Source organism: Bombina bombina, chromosome 6 (genome assembly GCF_027579735.1).
Source record: "Bombina bombina isolate aBomBom1 chromosome 6, aBomBom1.pri, whole genome shotgun sequence".
NCBI lineage: Eukaryota > Metazoa > Chordata > Amphibia > Anura > Bombinatoridae > Bombina > Bombina bombina.
This window is the reverse complement of record NC_069504.1, coordinates 703032970-703045519: the sequence shown is the minus strand read 5'-3', so window position 1 is coordinate 703045519 and position 12550 is coordinate 703032970. Positions and strand designations below refer to the sequence as shown.

The window sequence follows — 12550 nt, the reverse complement described above, 5'->3', positions numbered from 1 at the left end:
ACTAGCACCGTAGCGCTGTAACGGAGGCGGCTTCCAAATAACTTATCTCCGATTCCCCAAATAGCAGGAGGTATGAGAATGTAATAGCAAAGTCCGAGTGTACTAAAAGCGTAAGATGAAAATTAACTCACTTGATAATTCCCGTGTAAGTTCCGGTAGCTCCCAGATTGTAAGTAACTGAAGCAGTGTGAATATCCTCAGTAGAGAAGGCAGAAAGGAACTGCAGTTAGCAGGCAGTGTAACCGAATGGAATCTGAGAGATCAATTAGGCAAGTTTGTAGGTATATAGCAATTCTGGTACTGAATGAGGAAGCAGAGCAAATATAAACCAGATGGAAGTGGTATTTGTAATCCAATGCTTGTATATTATCTGTATTCAATTTCCATGAAAAAAAGGTACTCTTTTAAGAATTGAGCAAACAGCTTAGCTGTAGTGAACACAATAACTAAGCACTTGTTTGGGGCGGAGACATGACTTAAATACAGGTGTGTGAAGGTGAGCTGCAGTAGCAAGGAAAACCAGGAATGGAATCCTTACAACGGCCCGCCCTGTTTTTTTTAATCAGGTTGAAAAAATTTTCTTTATACACTACAGTCACCACGGCACCCTATAGTTTCTCCTTTTTCTCCTAACCGTCGGTCGAATGACTGGGGGGCGGAGCCAGAGGGGGAGCTATATGGACAGCTCTTGCTGTGTGCTCTCCTTGCCTTTCCCTGTGGGGGAGAACATTTCTCACAAGTAATGGATGACGCCGTGGACCGGACACACCGTTGGAGAAAGTAATTTATCAGGTAAGCATAAATTCTGTTTTTTCTCTAAAGCAAGAAAAATAGCTTCCATTTAAATTTTAAAGTCACAGTATCTTTTTCAGACGTTCAAAATTATTTGAGCTAAATTGATCTGTTTAAATTCGGTTGTTTATTTTGGGACACATTTTTTTTTCTACCTGCAGTAAAAAAAAAAAATTCTAAATTTTAAAGGGCCAGTAACAATTTTTTTGTAATAAGATTTTTGTATAAAGGTAAATTTTTATTACATTGTTATTCTACTGTGCTTCAACATGGACGTAGAGCTGTACAAAATGTTACTTGCTCCATGTCTTTGGATGCCAATGTGGAACCACCAATTCCTTTTTGTCCCTCATGTATTGAGAGGGCTTTAAGTTATAGAGAAGATTTTTCATGATCAAGATTTTTCAAAAGCGGATGCTTCTCAGGAGTCTGACGAGATTCAGAGTATGCCGCAGCTTTCTCCCCAATCGTTCCAAACTTTATCACCCGCTCAAGCAGTGCCCTGTACTTCTGCTCTAGCACCTGCTGGAGTTATTTTAAAAGACATAGCTGCAGTTATGTCTTCCACAATTTCTGATGCGTTGTCTGCTTTTCCTATGCTACAAGGCAAACGTAAGAGGAAATACAAGCATGCAGTCAGTGAGGTTTCTGATGCCATGGTGGCAGTCTCGGATGTACCCTCCCAGGGAACTGAGATGGAGAGTATAGAGGTTCTATCAGAAATCGACATTTCAGATTCAGAGAGTTCATTGCCTTTGACTGATTCAGAGGTTGTCTCTTTCAGATTTAAACTAGAACACCCTCTGCCTGTTGCTCAGGGAGGTTTTGGTTACCTTAGATTACTGTGATTCCACAGTAGTGGTCGCTCCTGCGAAGTCGAGTAAATTGGACAGATATTTCGAAGTTCCTTCTTACTCAGATGTTTTTCCAGTTCTTAAGCGAGCTTCTGAGATTGTTTCTAAGGAATGGGAGAGACCAGGTATTCCCTTCTCTCCATCTCCTATTTTCAAGAAGATGTTTCCTATAGCTGACGCGGTCAGGGAAGCTTGGCAAACAGTTCCTAAGGTGGAAAGGGCTATCTCCACTTTAGCCAAGCAAACTACTATTCCCATTGAGGATAGTTGTGCTTTTAAAGATCCCATGGACAAGAAGTTGGAAGGTCTACTTAAAAAGATTTATGTTCACCAGGGTCGGCTATTGCAGCCGGCTGCGTGCATTGCTACTTCCACTAGTGCAGCAGCTTATTGGTTTGATGCTCTGTCCGAGTCTCCCAAGACAGACTTCCTTAGAGGAGATCCAATATAGGATTAAAGCTCTGAAGTTAGCTAATGCCTTTTATTACGGATGCTTCTCTGCAAATTACTAAATTGGCAGCTAAGAGTTCGGGGTTCTCTATCCTAGCCCGCAGAGCCTTATGGTTAAAGCCTTGGTCTGCGGACGTGTCATCTAAGTCTAAGCTTCTAGCGATTCCTTACAAGGGGAAGACCTTGTTTGGACCTGGCCTGACAGAAATTATCTCTATCACTGGAGGTAAGGGTCATCTCCTTCCTCAGGATAAGAGAAACAAACAAAGGATGACAGAGTAATTTTCTTTCCTTTCGAAATTTCAAGGGAAATTCTTTCTCTTTCTCCTCTAAACCAGAACAGTCTAAGCCTACTTGGAGACCCAACCAGTCTTGGAACAAGAGTAAACAATCCAACAAGCCTGCAGTTGAATCCAAAACAGCATGAAGGACATGCCCCCGATCCGGGACTGGATCTAGTAGGGAGCAGACTGTCCTTCTTCATTCAGGCTTGGGTTCGGGATGTTCAGGATCCCTGAGCAATAGAAATAGTGTCTCCGGGATACAAACTTTTAGTTAAAAAATTTTCCTCCCCGAGGAAGATTTCTTCTTTCACGATTATCTGCAAACCAGATAAAGAAAGAGGCATTCTTACATTGTTTAAGAGTGGAAATAGTTGCAACAGTGTTAGTTTAAGCAAATATCAACCCCTTCATAATATAGTATGCTGAAATAATAGTAGATATATAATCTATTCAATGTTCATTATATACCAGTTAGTATCACTGGTGAAGTGTAGGAGAAGGGGGGTGCTGACTGTCTGATAGATATATAGGTACAAAAAAGAGAGAGAAGTTTGACAGTACCCAGCACTCACAAAACACTATATAGTAACAGTATGCATTGAAAACCGGATTGTGTCCAGAACTGGTTATTAAAACGTAACTTTTACTAATGATAGGATAAAATAAAAAAGGTTGGTAAATAGTACCAAATGTATAACATAAATATGTGAGACATACATTTAAAACTTAGATTAAGAAACCGATCAGGACTGTGTGTGTGAGACTTCAAAAACAGAATTACTTCCCTGGGTAATAGTTCAAATACACTGTAACCCTCAGGGCTCAGAGAATACACGGATTGCTCTAAAGCTAATCTAAAAAGGGGATTGACCCCAACAACATTACCTAATCTGAGCAATACTGGTACCTAGAGCAGGAGAGGAAACGGTTTATAAATGACTGATTAAGGAAGGCAATTGCCACATCAATATAAGCTTAGAAAAGTCCCAGGTAAACACAAATTAGCAAGTCTCATGCACACAGACAAGGCCTGATGTACATTTTGTCGCTAGCACGGCTTTCTCAGAGGCTAACCAGAGTCAGGGCCCCAACCCGGTATTTGTATCGTCATTGACCAATAGAAATTGGTTCTAAGCACACACCTCTAGATGCAGCCTATCACAAGAGGCTTAATGTAATTGGTTAAAGATTCATCACATGATCGTATCAAGCAGGTGTCAGGATTAGTAACATGTTGAAACAATTTTGTGATATAAGGTATTAGATATTTGCTACATTGTTTCAAAATCAAGAATAGGTGTCAGGAGCATTGAAAGATGACAGCAACCGTTCCATCCCAACATGATTTACTAAACTCGATTGTAATTTTCAATCATGCAGGTCTAGCTTACTCAGAATTGTCACTCCCACCTGGTCAAAAATTCTATCCACCAATTGGATTCGAAAGTGTCTTACAATACAATCTGCGTTTATTACCAATAACAGATTTTCATTCACACCTTTCAACACACATATGAGATTCATCCTTCCTATGTCACACATAGGAAAATCCTCAATTGATGCATAAATCCTCTCCATGTATGTTGATAGAAAATTTGATTGTGTTTTTCAAAAAACGATCATAAGAGAATGTTAACATCCTTCCTATATCACACGAAGGTGAATACTCTATTGATGTAGAAAAATAAATAAATAAAACCTCTCCATGTATATTGATAGAAAATTTAAATTTATTTAAGTTTTAATTGCGTTTTTCAAAAAATGATCATGAGAGAATGATGTCAAAAATCATTCACAAATTGACTTAAATAAGACACACCCTTCTTATCTGTCAGAGCAAAGAGTAATGTTAACACAAATAAGTATATTGACTCTATTGAGACGGAGTCTTCTTGTGTGTCCCTAGTAGATTAAGTGCATAAAATAGCTTGATACTATAGTGCAGATCCTGCCCATTAGTGGATTAACCAAATTTAATTAATTAATTTGGTTAATCCACTAATGGGCAGGATCTGCACTATAGTGATAATATTGGCTGAAATATTGCAAACAATGTCCCTCCCTTTTTTGATTCGCTATTCGAAATGTGATACGCATTACGTGATATTATTCATAAATCTTACATATAGATTTTTAATATCAAGCTATTTTATGCACTTAAGCTACTAGGGACACACAAGAAGACTCCGTCTCAATAGAGTCAATATACTTATTCGTGTTAACATTACTCTTTGCTCTGACAGATAAGAAGGGTGTGTCTTATTTAAGTCAATTTGTGAATGATTTTTGACATCATTCTCTCATGATCGTTTTTTGAAAAACGCAATTAAAACTTAAATAAATTAAAATTTTCTGTCAATATACATGGAGAGGTTTTATTTATTTATTTTTCTACATCAATAGAGTATTCACCTTCGTGTGATATAGGAAGGATGTTAACATCATTCTCTTATGATCGTTTTTTGAAAAACACAATCAAATTTTCTATCAACATACATGGAGAGGATTTATGCATCAATTGAGGATTTTCCTATGTGTGACATAGGAAGGATGAATCTCATTATATGTGTGTTGAAAGGTGTGAATGAAAATCTGTTGTTGGTAATAAACGCAGATTTTTGTATTGTAAGACACTTTCAAATCCAATTGGTGGATAGAATTTTTGACCAGGTGGGAGTGACAATTCTGAGTAAGCTAGACCTGCATGATTGAAAATTACAATCGAGTTTAGTAAATCATGTTGGGATGGAACGGTTGCTGTCATCTTTCAATGCTCCTGACACCTATTCTTGATTTTGAAACAATGTAGCAAATATCTAATACCTTATATCACAAAATTGTTTCAACATGTTACTATCCTGACACCTGCTTGATACGATCATGTGATGAATCTTTAACCAATTACATTAAGCCTCTTGTGATAGGCTGCATCTAGAGGTGTGTGCTTAGAACCAATTTCTATTGGTCAATGACGATACAAATACCGGGTTGGGGCCCTGACTCTGGTTAGCCTCTGAGAAAGCCGTGCTAGCGGCGAAATGTACATCAGGCCTTGTCTGTGTGCATGAGACTTGCTAATTTGTGTTTACCTGGGACTTTTCTAAGCTTATATTGATGTGGCAATTGCCTTCCTTAATCAGTCATTTATAAACCGTTTCCTCTCCTGCTCTAGGTACCAGTATTGCTCAGATTAGGTAATGTTGTTGGGGTCAATCCCCTTTTTAGATTAGCTTTAGAGCAATCCGTGTATTCTCTGAGCCCTGAGGGTTACGGTGTATTTGAACTATTACCCAGGGAAGTAATTCTGTTTTTGAAGTCTCACACACACAGTCCTGATCTGTTTCTTAATCTAAGTTTTAAATGTATGTCTCACATATTTATGTTATACATTTGGTACTATTTACCAACCTTTTTTATTTTATCCTATCATTAGTAAAAGTTACGTTTTAATAACCAGTTCTGGACACAATCCGGTTTTCAATGCATACTGTTACTATATAGTGTTTTGTTAGTGCTGGGTACTGTCAAACTTCTCTCTCTTTTTTGTACCTACATTGTTTAAGAGACCTCTCCTCTCTGGGAGTGATTATTCCCGTTCCGGTACAGGAACAGGGGCAGGAGTTTTATTCAAATCTGTTTGTAGTTCCAAAAAAGGAGGGAACCTTCAGACCTATCTTAGACCTCAAGAGTCTAAACAAGTTTCTCAGAGTTCCATCATTCAAGATGGAAACTATTCGTTTCATTCTTCCATTGATCCAGGAGGGTCAATTTATGATGACAGTGGATTTAAAGGATGCATATCTACATGTTCCTATCCACAGAGATAATTACAGGTTCCTGAGGTTTGCCTTTCTGGACAAACACTTTCAGTTCGTGGCTCTTCCTTTCGTCCTGGCCACAGCACCCAGAATTTTCACAAAGGTTCTTGGGTCTCTACTGGCGGTTCTAAAACCGTGGGGCATTGCGGTGGCACCTTATCTGGACGATATTCCAATCCAGGCACCATCTTGTCAACAAGCAAGGTCTCATACCGACGTTGTGCTATCCTTCCTGAAAACTCACGGATGGAAGGTAAATCTAGAAAAGAGTTCCTTAATCCCGAAGACAAGGGTGACTTTCTTGGGAACTCTAATCAATTCTATATCTATGAGAATTTTTTTGACGGAGGTCAGGAAATCAAAGATTCTAGATACCTGTCGAGCCCTTCAGTCCACTCCTCGGCCGGCAGTGGCTCAGTGCATGGAAGTAATCGGACTGATGGTGGCGGCAATAGACATCATCCCGTTTGCTCGGTTCCACCTCAGGCCTCTGCAGTTAAACATGCTCAGGCAGTGGAATCAAGATTATGCAGACTTGTCTCCTCGAATAACCCTGGAACAGGAGACGAGGGACTCTCTTCTATGGTGGTTGTCTCCAGATCATCTATCCCAGGGAACCTACTTTCGCAGACCGTCCTGGGTGATTGTGACAACAGACGCCAGCCTTCTACGGTGGGGAGCTGTCTTGGCTCAGGGAATATGGACTCAGGCAGAGTCTGTTCTTCCTATAAACATCCTGGAACTAAGAGCGATCTTCAATGCTCTTCTGGCCTGGCCTCGGTTGGCTTCGGCTCAGTTTATCAGATTCCAGTCGTACAACATAACGTCAGTGGTTTACATCAATCATCGGGGAGGAACGAGGAGTTCCTTAGCGATGACCGAGGTAGCCAAGATAGTCCGGTGGCCGGAAGCCCATTCTTGCCATCTGTCAGCAATCCACATCCCAGGGGTGGACAACTGGGAGGCGCACTTTCTGAGCAGGCAGACTTTTCATCCGGGAGAGTGGGAACTCCAACCGGAGGTGTTCTCCAACCTGATTCTCAGATGGTGTCGGCCGGAGTTAGATCTCATGGCATCTCGTCAGAATGCCAAGCTCCCGAAATACGGGTCGAGGTGCAGGGATCGCCAAGCGGAACTGTTAGATGCTCTGGCGGTTCCTTGGTCCTTCAGCCTAGCATACCTATTTCCCCCCCGTTTTCACTTCTTCCTCGGGTCATTGCTCGAATCAAACAGGAGAAGGCATCGGTGATCCTCATTGCCCCTGCTTGGCCTCGCAGGATTTAGTATGCAGATCTTGTGGACATGTCATCTCTGCCACCTTGGAGACTTCCGTTGAGGAAGGACCTTCTAATTCAAGGACCCTTCCTTCACTCAAATCTAGTTTCTCTGAAGCTGACTGCTTGGAGATTGAACGCTTAATCTTGTCCAAGCGGGGTATGGCGTAAGTATCTCTATTGGTGTGAATCCAAGGGCTACTCATGGAGTAGAGTTAGGATTCCCAGAATTTTGTTCTTTCTCCAAGAAGGTTTGGAGAAGGGTTTATCAACAAGTTCCATAAAGGGTCAAATATCTGCTTTATCTATTTTGTTACACAAACGTTTGGCAGATGTCCCAGATGTACAATCTTTTTGTCAGGCCTTGGTTAGTATCAGGCCTGTGTTCAAACCAGTTACTCCTCCATGGAGTCTGAATCTAGTTCTCAGAGTTCTTCAAGGGGCTCCATTTGAGCCTATGCATTCCTTAGATATTAAGTTGTTATCTTGGAAAGTTCTTTTTCTTGTTGCTATTTCTTCAGCTCATAGAGTGTCTGAACTCTCGGCGTTGCTATACTCTTCACCTTATCTTATTTTCCATTCAGATAAGGTAGTTTTACGTACTAAGATAGGTTTTCTTCCTAAGGTTGTTTCGGATAGGAACATTAATCAGGAGATTGTGGTTCCTTCCTTGTGTCCTAATCCTCCTCCTCAGAAGGAACGTCTTACACAATTTGGACGTGTTCCGTGATTTAAAGTTTTATTTACAAGCAACTAAGGATTTTCGTCCAGTCCTCTTCTTTGTTTGTAATTTTCTCTGGAAATCGTAAGTGTCAGAAAGCTACGGCTACCTCTTTCTTTTTGGCTGAAGAGTATCATCCGTTTTGCATATGAGACTTCTGGACAGCAGCCTCCTGAGAGAGTTACGGCTCTTTCCACTAGGGCTGTTGCTTCCTCATGGGCATTCAAAAATGAAGCTTCTGTAGAACAGATTTGCAAGGCTGCAACTTGGTCCTCTCTTCACACTTTTTCTAAATTCTATAAATTTGATACTTTTGCCTCAGCTGAGGCTGCTTTTGGGAGAGAGGTTCTTCAAGCAGTGGGGCCTTCCGTTTAGGTTCCCTGTCTTGTCCCTCCCGTATCATCTGTGTCCTCTAGCTATGGTATTGTATCTTATAAGTAATGAAGATGATCCGTGGGCTCATCGTGTCTTTAAAAAGAAAAGAAAATTTATGCTTACCTGATAAATATGTTTCTTTTTAGACACGATGAGTCCACGGCCCGCCCTGCTCTTTTAAGACAGGTTATTAATTATTGTTAACTTCAGACACCTCTGCACCTTGGCTTTTCCTTTCTCTTCCTAACTTCAGTCGAATGACTGGAGTGGGAGGGAAGTGAGGAGCTATTTAACAGCTCTGCTGTAGTGCTCTTTGCCTCCTCCTGCTGACCAGGAGGTGAGTATCCCATAAGTAATGAAGATGATCCGTGGACTCATATTGTCTAAAAAGAAACAAATTTATCAGGTAAGCATAAATTTTCTTTATAAAATGTTGTTCTTTGAATGGTAGTATTTTATTTTTTGTCCCTATAGCGCCTTATTTCTGAACGGGATTCTCTTCGTGAGACTAATGATGAGCTGCGCTGCTCCCACCTGCATCAAACATGTCTAGTCCAAGGAGGTGAGAGACCTTGAATTTTTTGAGAAGAATGGGTTGATAATATGGTGACTTATTTATGGAAGAACTGTTTTTGTGTTCATCAGCTTAAAAGAACTCTACAGTGTCACCAATGTTTGTTTTTTGTTTGTTTGTTTTGGAGACTTGGTAATATTGATCATTTGTGTATAATTTTTTTTTTTTTTAAATCCGTTTTTATAATTTCAAAACTCCTAAACAGTGTTCTATTCTTTCATTTTGTTGTATTAGGGGCTGGCTCATCAATACTGTGTACGACTTCCCCTCTGCTTGTTTCAAAAGGGATAGTGCTGCCACCCAGTGGTGGGCGCACATCTTTTCTTCTTTACCGTTCTTTTTCAATATCACATAACCACTTAAAAATGCTAATTAATTCAACCACCATTCAATACCTCCTATTTCAGAATAGCAAGGAGATTCTCAAACTTTATAGCAACTGAGAGAATGCCTTGTTCTTGTAATAACAACTACATGTTTCTTACCTCTTGCTAAAATTGATCACACACATTCTAGCATTTCTTTCATGTCACTTACTACAAGATTATTGTGCTGAAAACCATTCTTAGTAAGTGTGGATCATAATCACCATTTTAATTACCCAACCCAAGATACAACTTAATAGAAACATTTTTATTGTAAAACATGTTGTGGGCATTTAAGTGCAGTAGCATATTTACATAGCAAGATGATGTATTGCACGTGCTTTCAGTCACTCCAAGTTGTCTTCAGATATTACATCCAAGGTCTTGAAAGGTTATACAACATCTTTGTATGCAATTGTTAATCCACTGAAAGTTATTGCAGTCGTTCTAGGATTAATACAACTATAATCCCCTTTCCTGATTATATAAAACATGGTAAACAAGATGAAATGAGACAATATTGTCCTGCATAAGACCAGGGAAATGGTGTAGGTTTCTAATTCTTTCTCATTTTCTTTTCAGAATGTGCCTTTTATTTAAAAAGGTCTTACATAATCTAAATCAGACATTAACCATAGGGAAGAAATGGCTGTATTTTAATTATTTTCTTTGTCAATGAAATATGGTTTGAAGACAGAGAGTGCAATAGCTTGAGAGTAGCTTTTCTTTGTAGGAGTTTTTTTGTTTTATAGGATTGTTTATTTTATATATTTTTGTCATCCAGATGTTCTGCTGACTGGACCGTCAACCCCAGTGGAGAATTTGGCAGCGGAGATTGTACCCGCAGAACTGCGGTAAGAGGCTATAGTTTGAGAGACGTGAGCAGATTCAAAAATTCCTTATTGTATTAAAGTGTATACTTATGATTGCTGTTTGTTTCAATCTCTTATCAAATCTAGCTATTTCATACAGCATTATGAATTCTTTTGATGCTTTGTAACAAACTACTATTTTAAAGTAGTTGCAAACTTTAATGAATTAAATCCCAGGCAGGGATCTGCTGGAACAGGGTCCTTTAATTCATTAAAGTTTACAAAGACGCTTATTTTTTTAAAATGCTTCCCTTTGCGTTATGGTAAACAGAACGCAGTTCCTCCGCCCGCATCTGCTGCTTCCTTTAGCAGATTCAATAATCCCGCTTCTTCCAATATTTGTGTGCCGTCTATGGCGTCCAGCTCGTGGGGCATGCAACGATTGGAGGAATCCGCATTCGTCATTGATATGCTAATGAAAGCAGGAAATGCGGGCGGAGGATCAACGTTATGGTTACCATAACGCAAAGGTATTTTAAAAAATAAGCATCATTGTAAACTTTTTTTTTTTTCTTTTTTTTTTTTTAAAGATTTTAATTTGATACTGGGCTTTAATTCGTTAAAGTTTACAATCACTTTAATTTACCTGCTTTTCTGTGCATCACCTTGCAGTGAGATGGACAGACTACATGCCCTTTTTACTCCTACAGTAGTAGGAGGGAAAACTTATTTATCTTCCTTCGCTCTTTTAAAATGAAAGTGGAGGGGTTAGATTTGTGTCACTGCTCCATGCTTTTAATGTCATGTCACTTTATAACTTCTCTTTAGGGAGACTGTAATGCGCCTTCAGCAGGAGAATAAAATGCTGTGTGTCCAGGAGGCCTCTTACCAGGAGCGTCTATGTGAGCTGCAGACATTGCTGGAAGAATCAAACCGAGGCCGAAACAGACTGGAGAGTGAAAACAGGTGAAAGATTAAAAAAAAAAAAACACTGTCCAGTTTTTTTCTCTCTCACCTCTTCCACTATTCACATCTCATTTTTATACCTTCATTCCCCCCCATGCTTTATTTAATTTCACTGAATTTGCCTCTTCTCCAATTACGCAACAGTCTCCCTGCTTTCGTTTTTCTATAGGTTTGTTGTTTTTCCATCTTTCCTCTTCCTCCGCTATCACATCCCACTCCTTCCCTACTGTTGTTACCCCAAGCTGACATTTTTATCTTGCCCACTGTTCACAATTAAAGGGATATTGTTCTCACAAATTCTAGTGTGTGTGTTTATGTACAGTATATACTAAGTGCCCAGTATTTAGACTTTCATCTGGTCATTTGTTGAGGGTGTTTGTCTACTGTTTTTACCATTTTGATATTTTTTGTGTATATTTTACATGTAATAAATGTATGGTAGGAGCAATCTAGCTGAGTGGTGGCAGTGATTTTTAAACCGTGCAGCCTTGGTCACACTTTGAACCCATATGATTTGTATGGGTTCCTTTTCACTGTGTTTTTTTTTCACATTTTCGTTAGTATTTGCTAGCACTTTTTTTTTTACTTGGTAGCTACGCTGAGTGCTCCACAAGTCTTGTTTTTGTATTAGTGTTAGCTTTGTACTCATATGATTGTATGGGTTCCGTTTCTCCATAAGTGTTTTTTACTTACTAATACAGACTAAGAAGGACAACTGCCTCTGCTTTATCAGTGGAGAGGAAAAAGTCTCTGCGAGTGTGAGAAGGAAACATTTTATTTTAAACATGCCCTGTCCTGAATAAATCAGCAAGTAAATCCTTTTAAAACTGAAATACATTTTGAAACTCAGATGGAAAAAGAAAAATAAGTTGGTTACACATCCCTGCAGTTTCCTTATCTTCTTATCTTGCTCATTTTTTTCTGCTTGATTTACTTTCTTTACTTTATTTCAGGCTAAATCAGCAGCAGATACAAGATTTAAGAGCCCAGGTTGAAGAACTGCAAAGAGCGCTCCGGGAGCAGGGGAGCCGCACAGAGGATGTAAGGATTATACTCTAATGATATTACAAGTGCTAAATTATACACAAGTATAACCTACACTAACTTTCTTGCTTTTTTTTTTTCTTCCTGATACAGTCATCACTCCTGAAAAGGAAACTGAATGAGCACCTGTAAGTTTGTATTATCTATGTATTGTCATATTTCAGCTTTCATTTAGCTACAATTATAAAAAACCAAGGTGTTTACATAAGGGAGTTTTAAAA

The 12550-nt window shown here is 39.3% G+C and overlaps 1 protein-coding gene across 2 annotated transcripts in view; it reads left to right on the top strand.

Annotated features, from left to right (window-relative positions):
• HOOK2 (hook microtubule tethering protein 2) overlaps positions 1–12550 on the top strand; it is a 113038-nt gene that overhangs the window by 42088 nt on the left and 58400 nt on the right. For both annotated transcript variants that reach the window (XM_053717844.1, XM_053717843.1), the window contains exons 13-17: positions 9043–9130; positions 10292–10361; positions 11148–11285; positions 12239–12326; positions 12423–12457. In XM_053717844.1, the coding sequence (XP_053573819.1) occupies positions 9043–9130; positions 10292–10361; positions 11148–11285; positions 12239–12326; positions 12423–12457 (419 nt within the window). The remainder of the gene's footprint in view (positions 1–9042; positions 9131–10291; positions 10362–11147; positions 11286–12238; positions 12327–12422; positions 12458–12550) is intronic.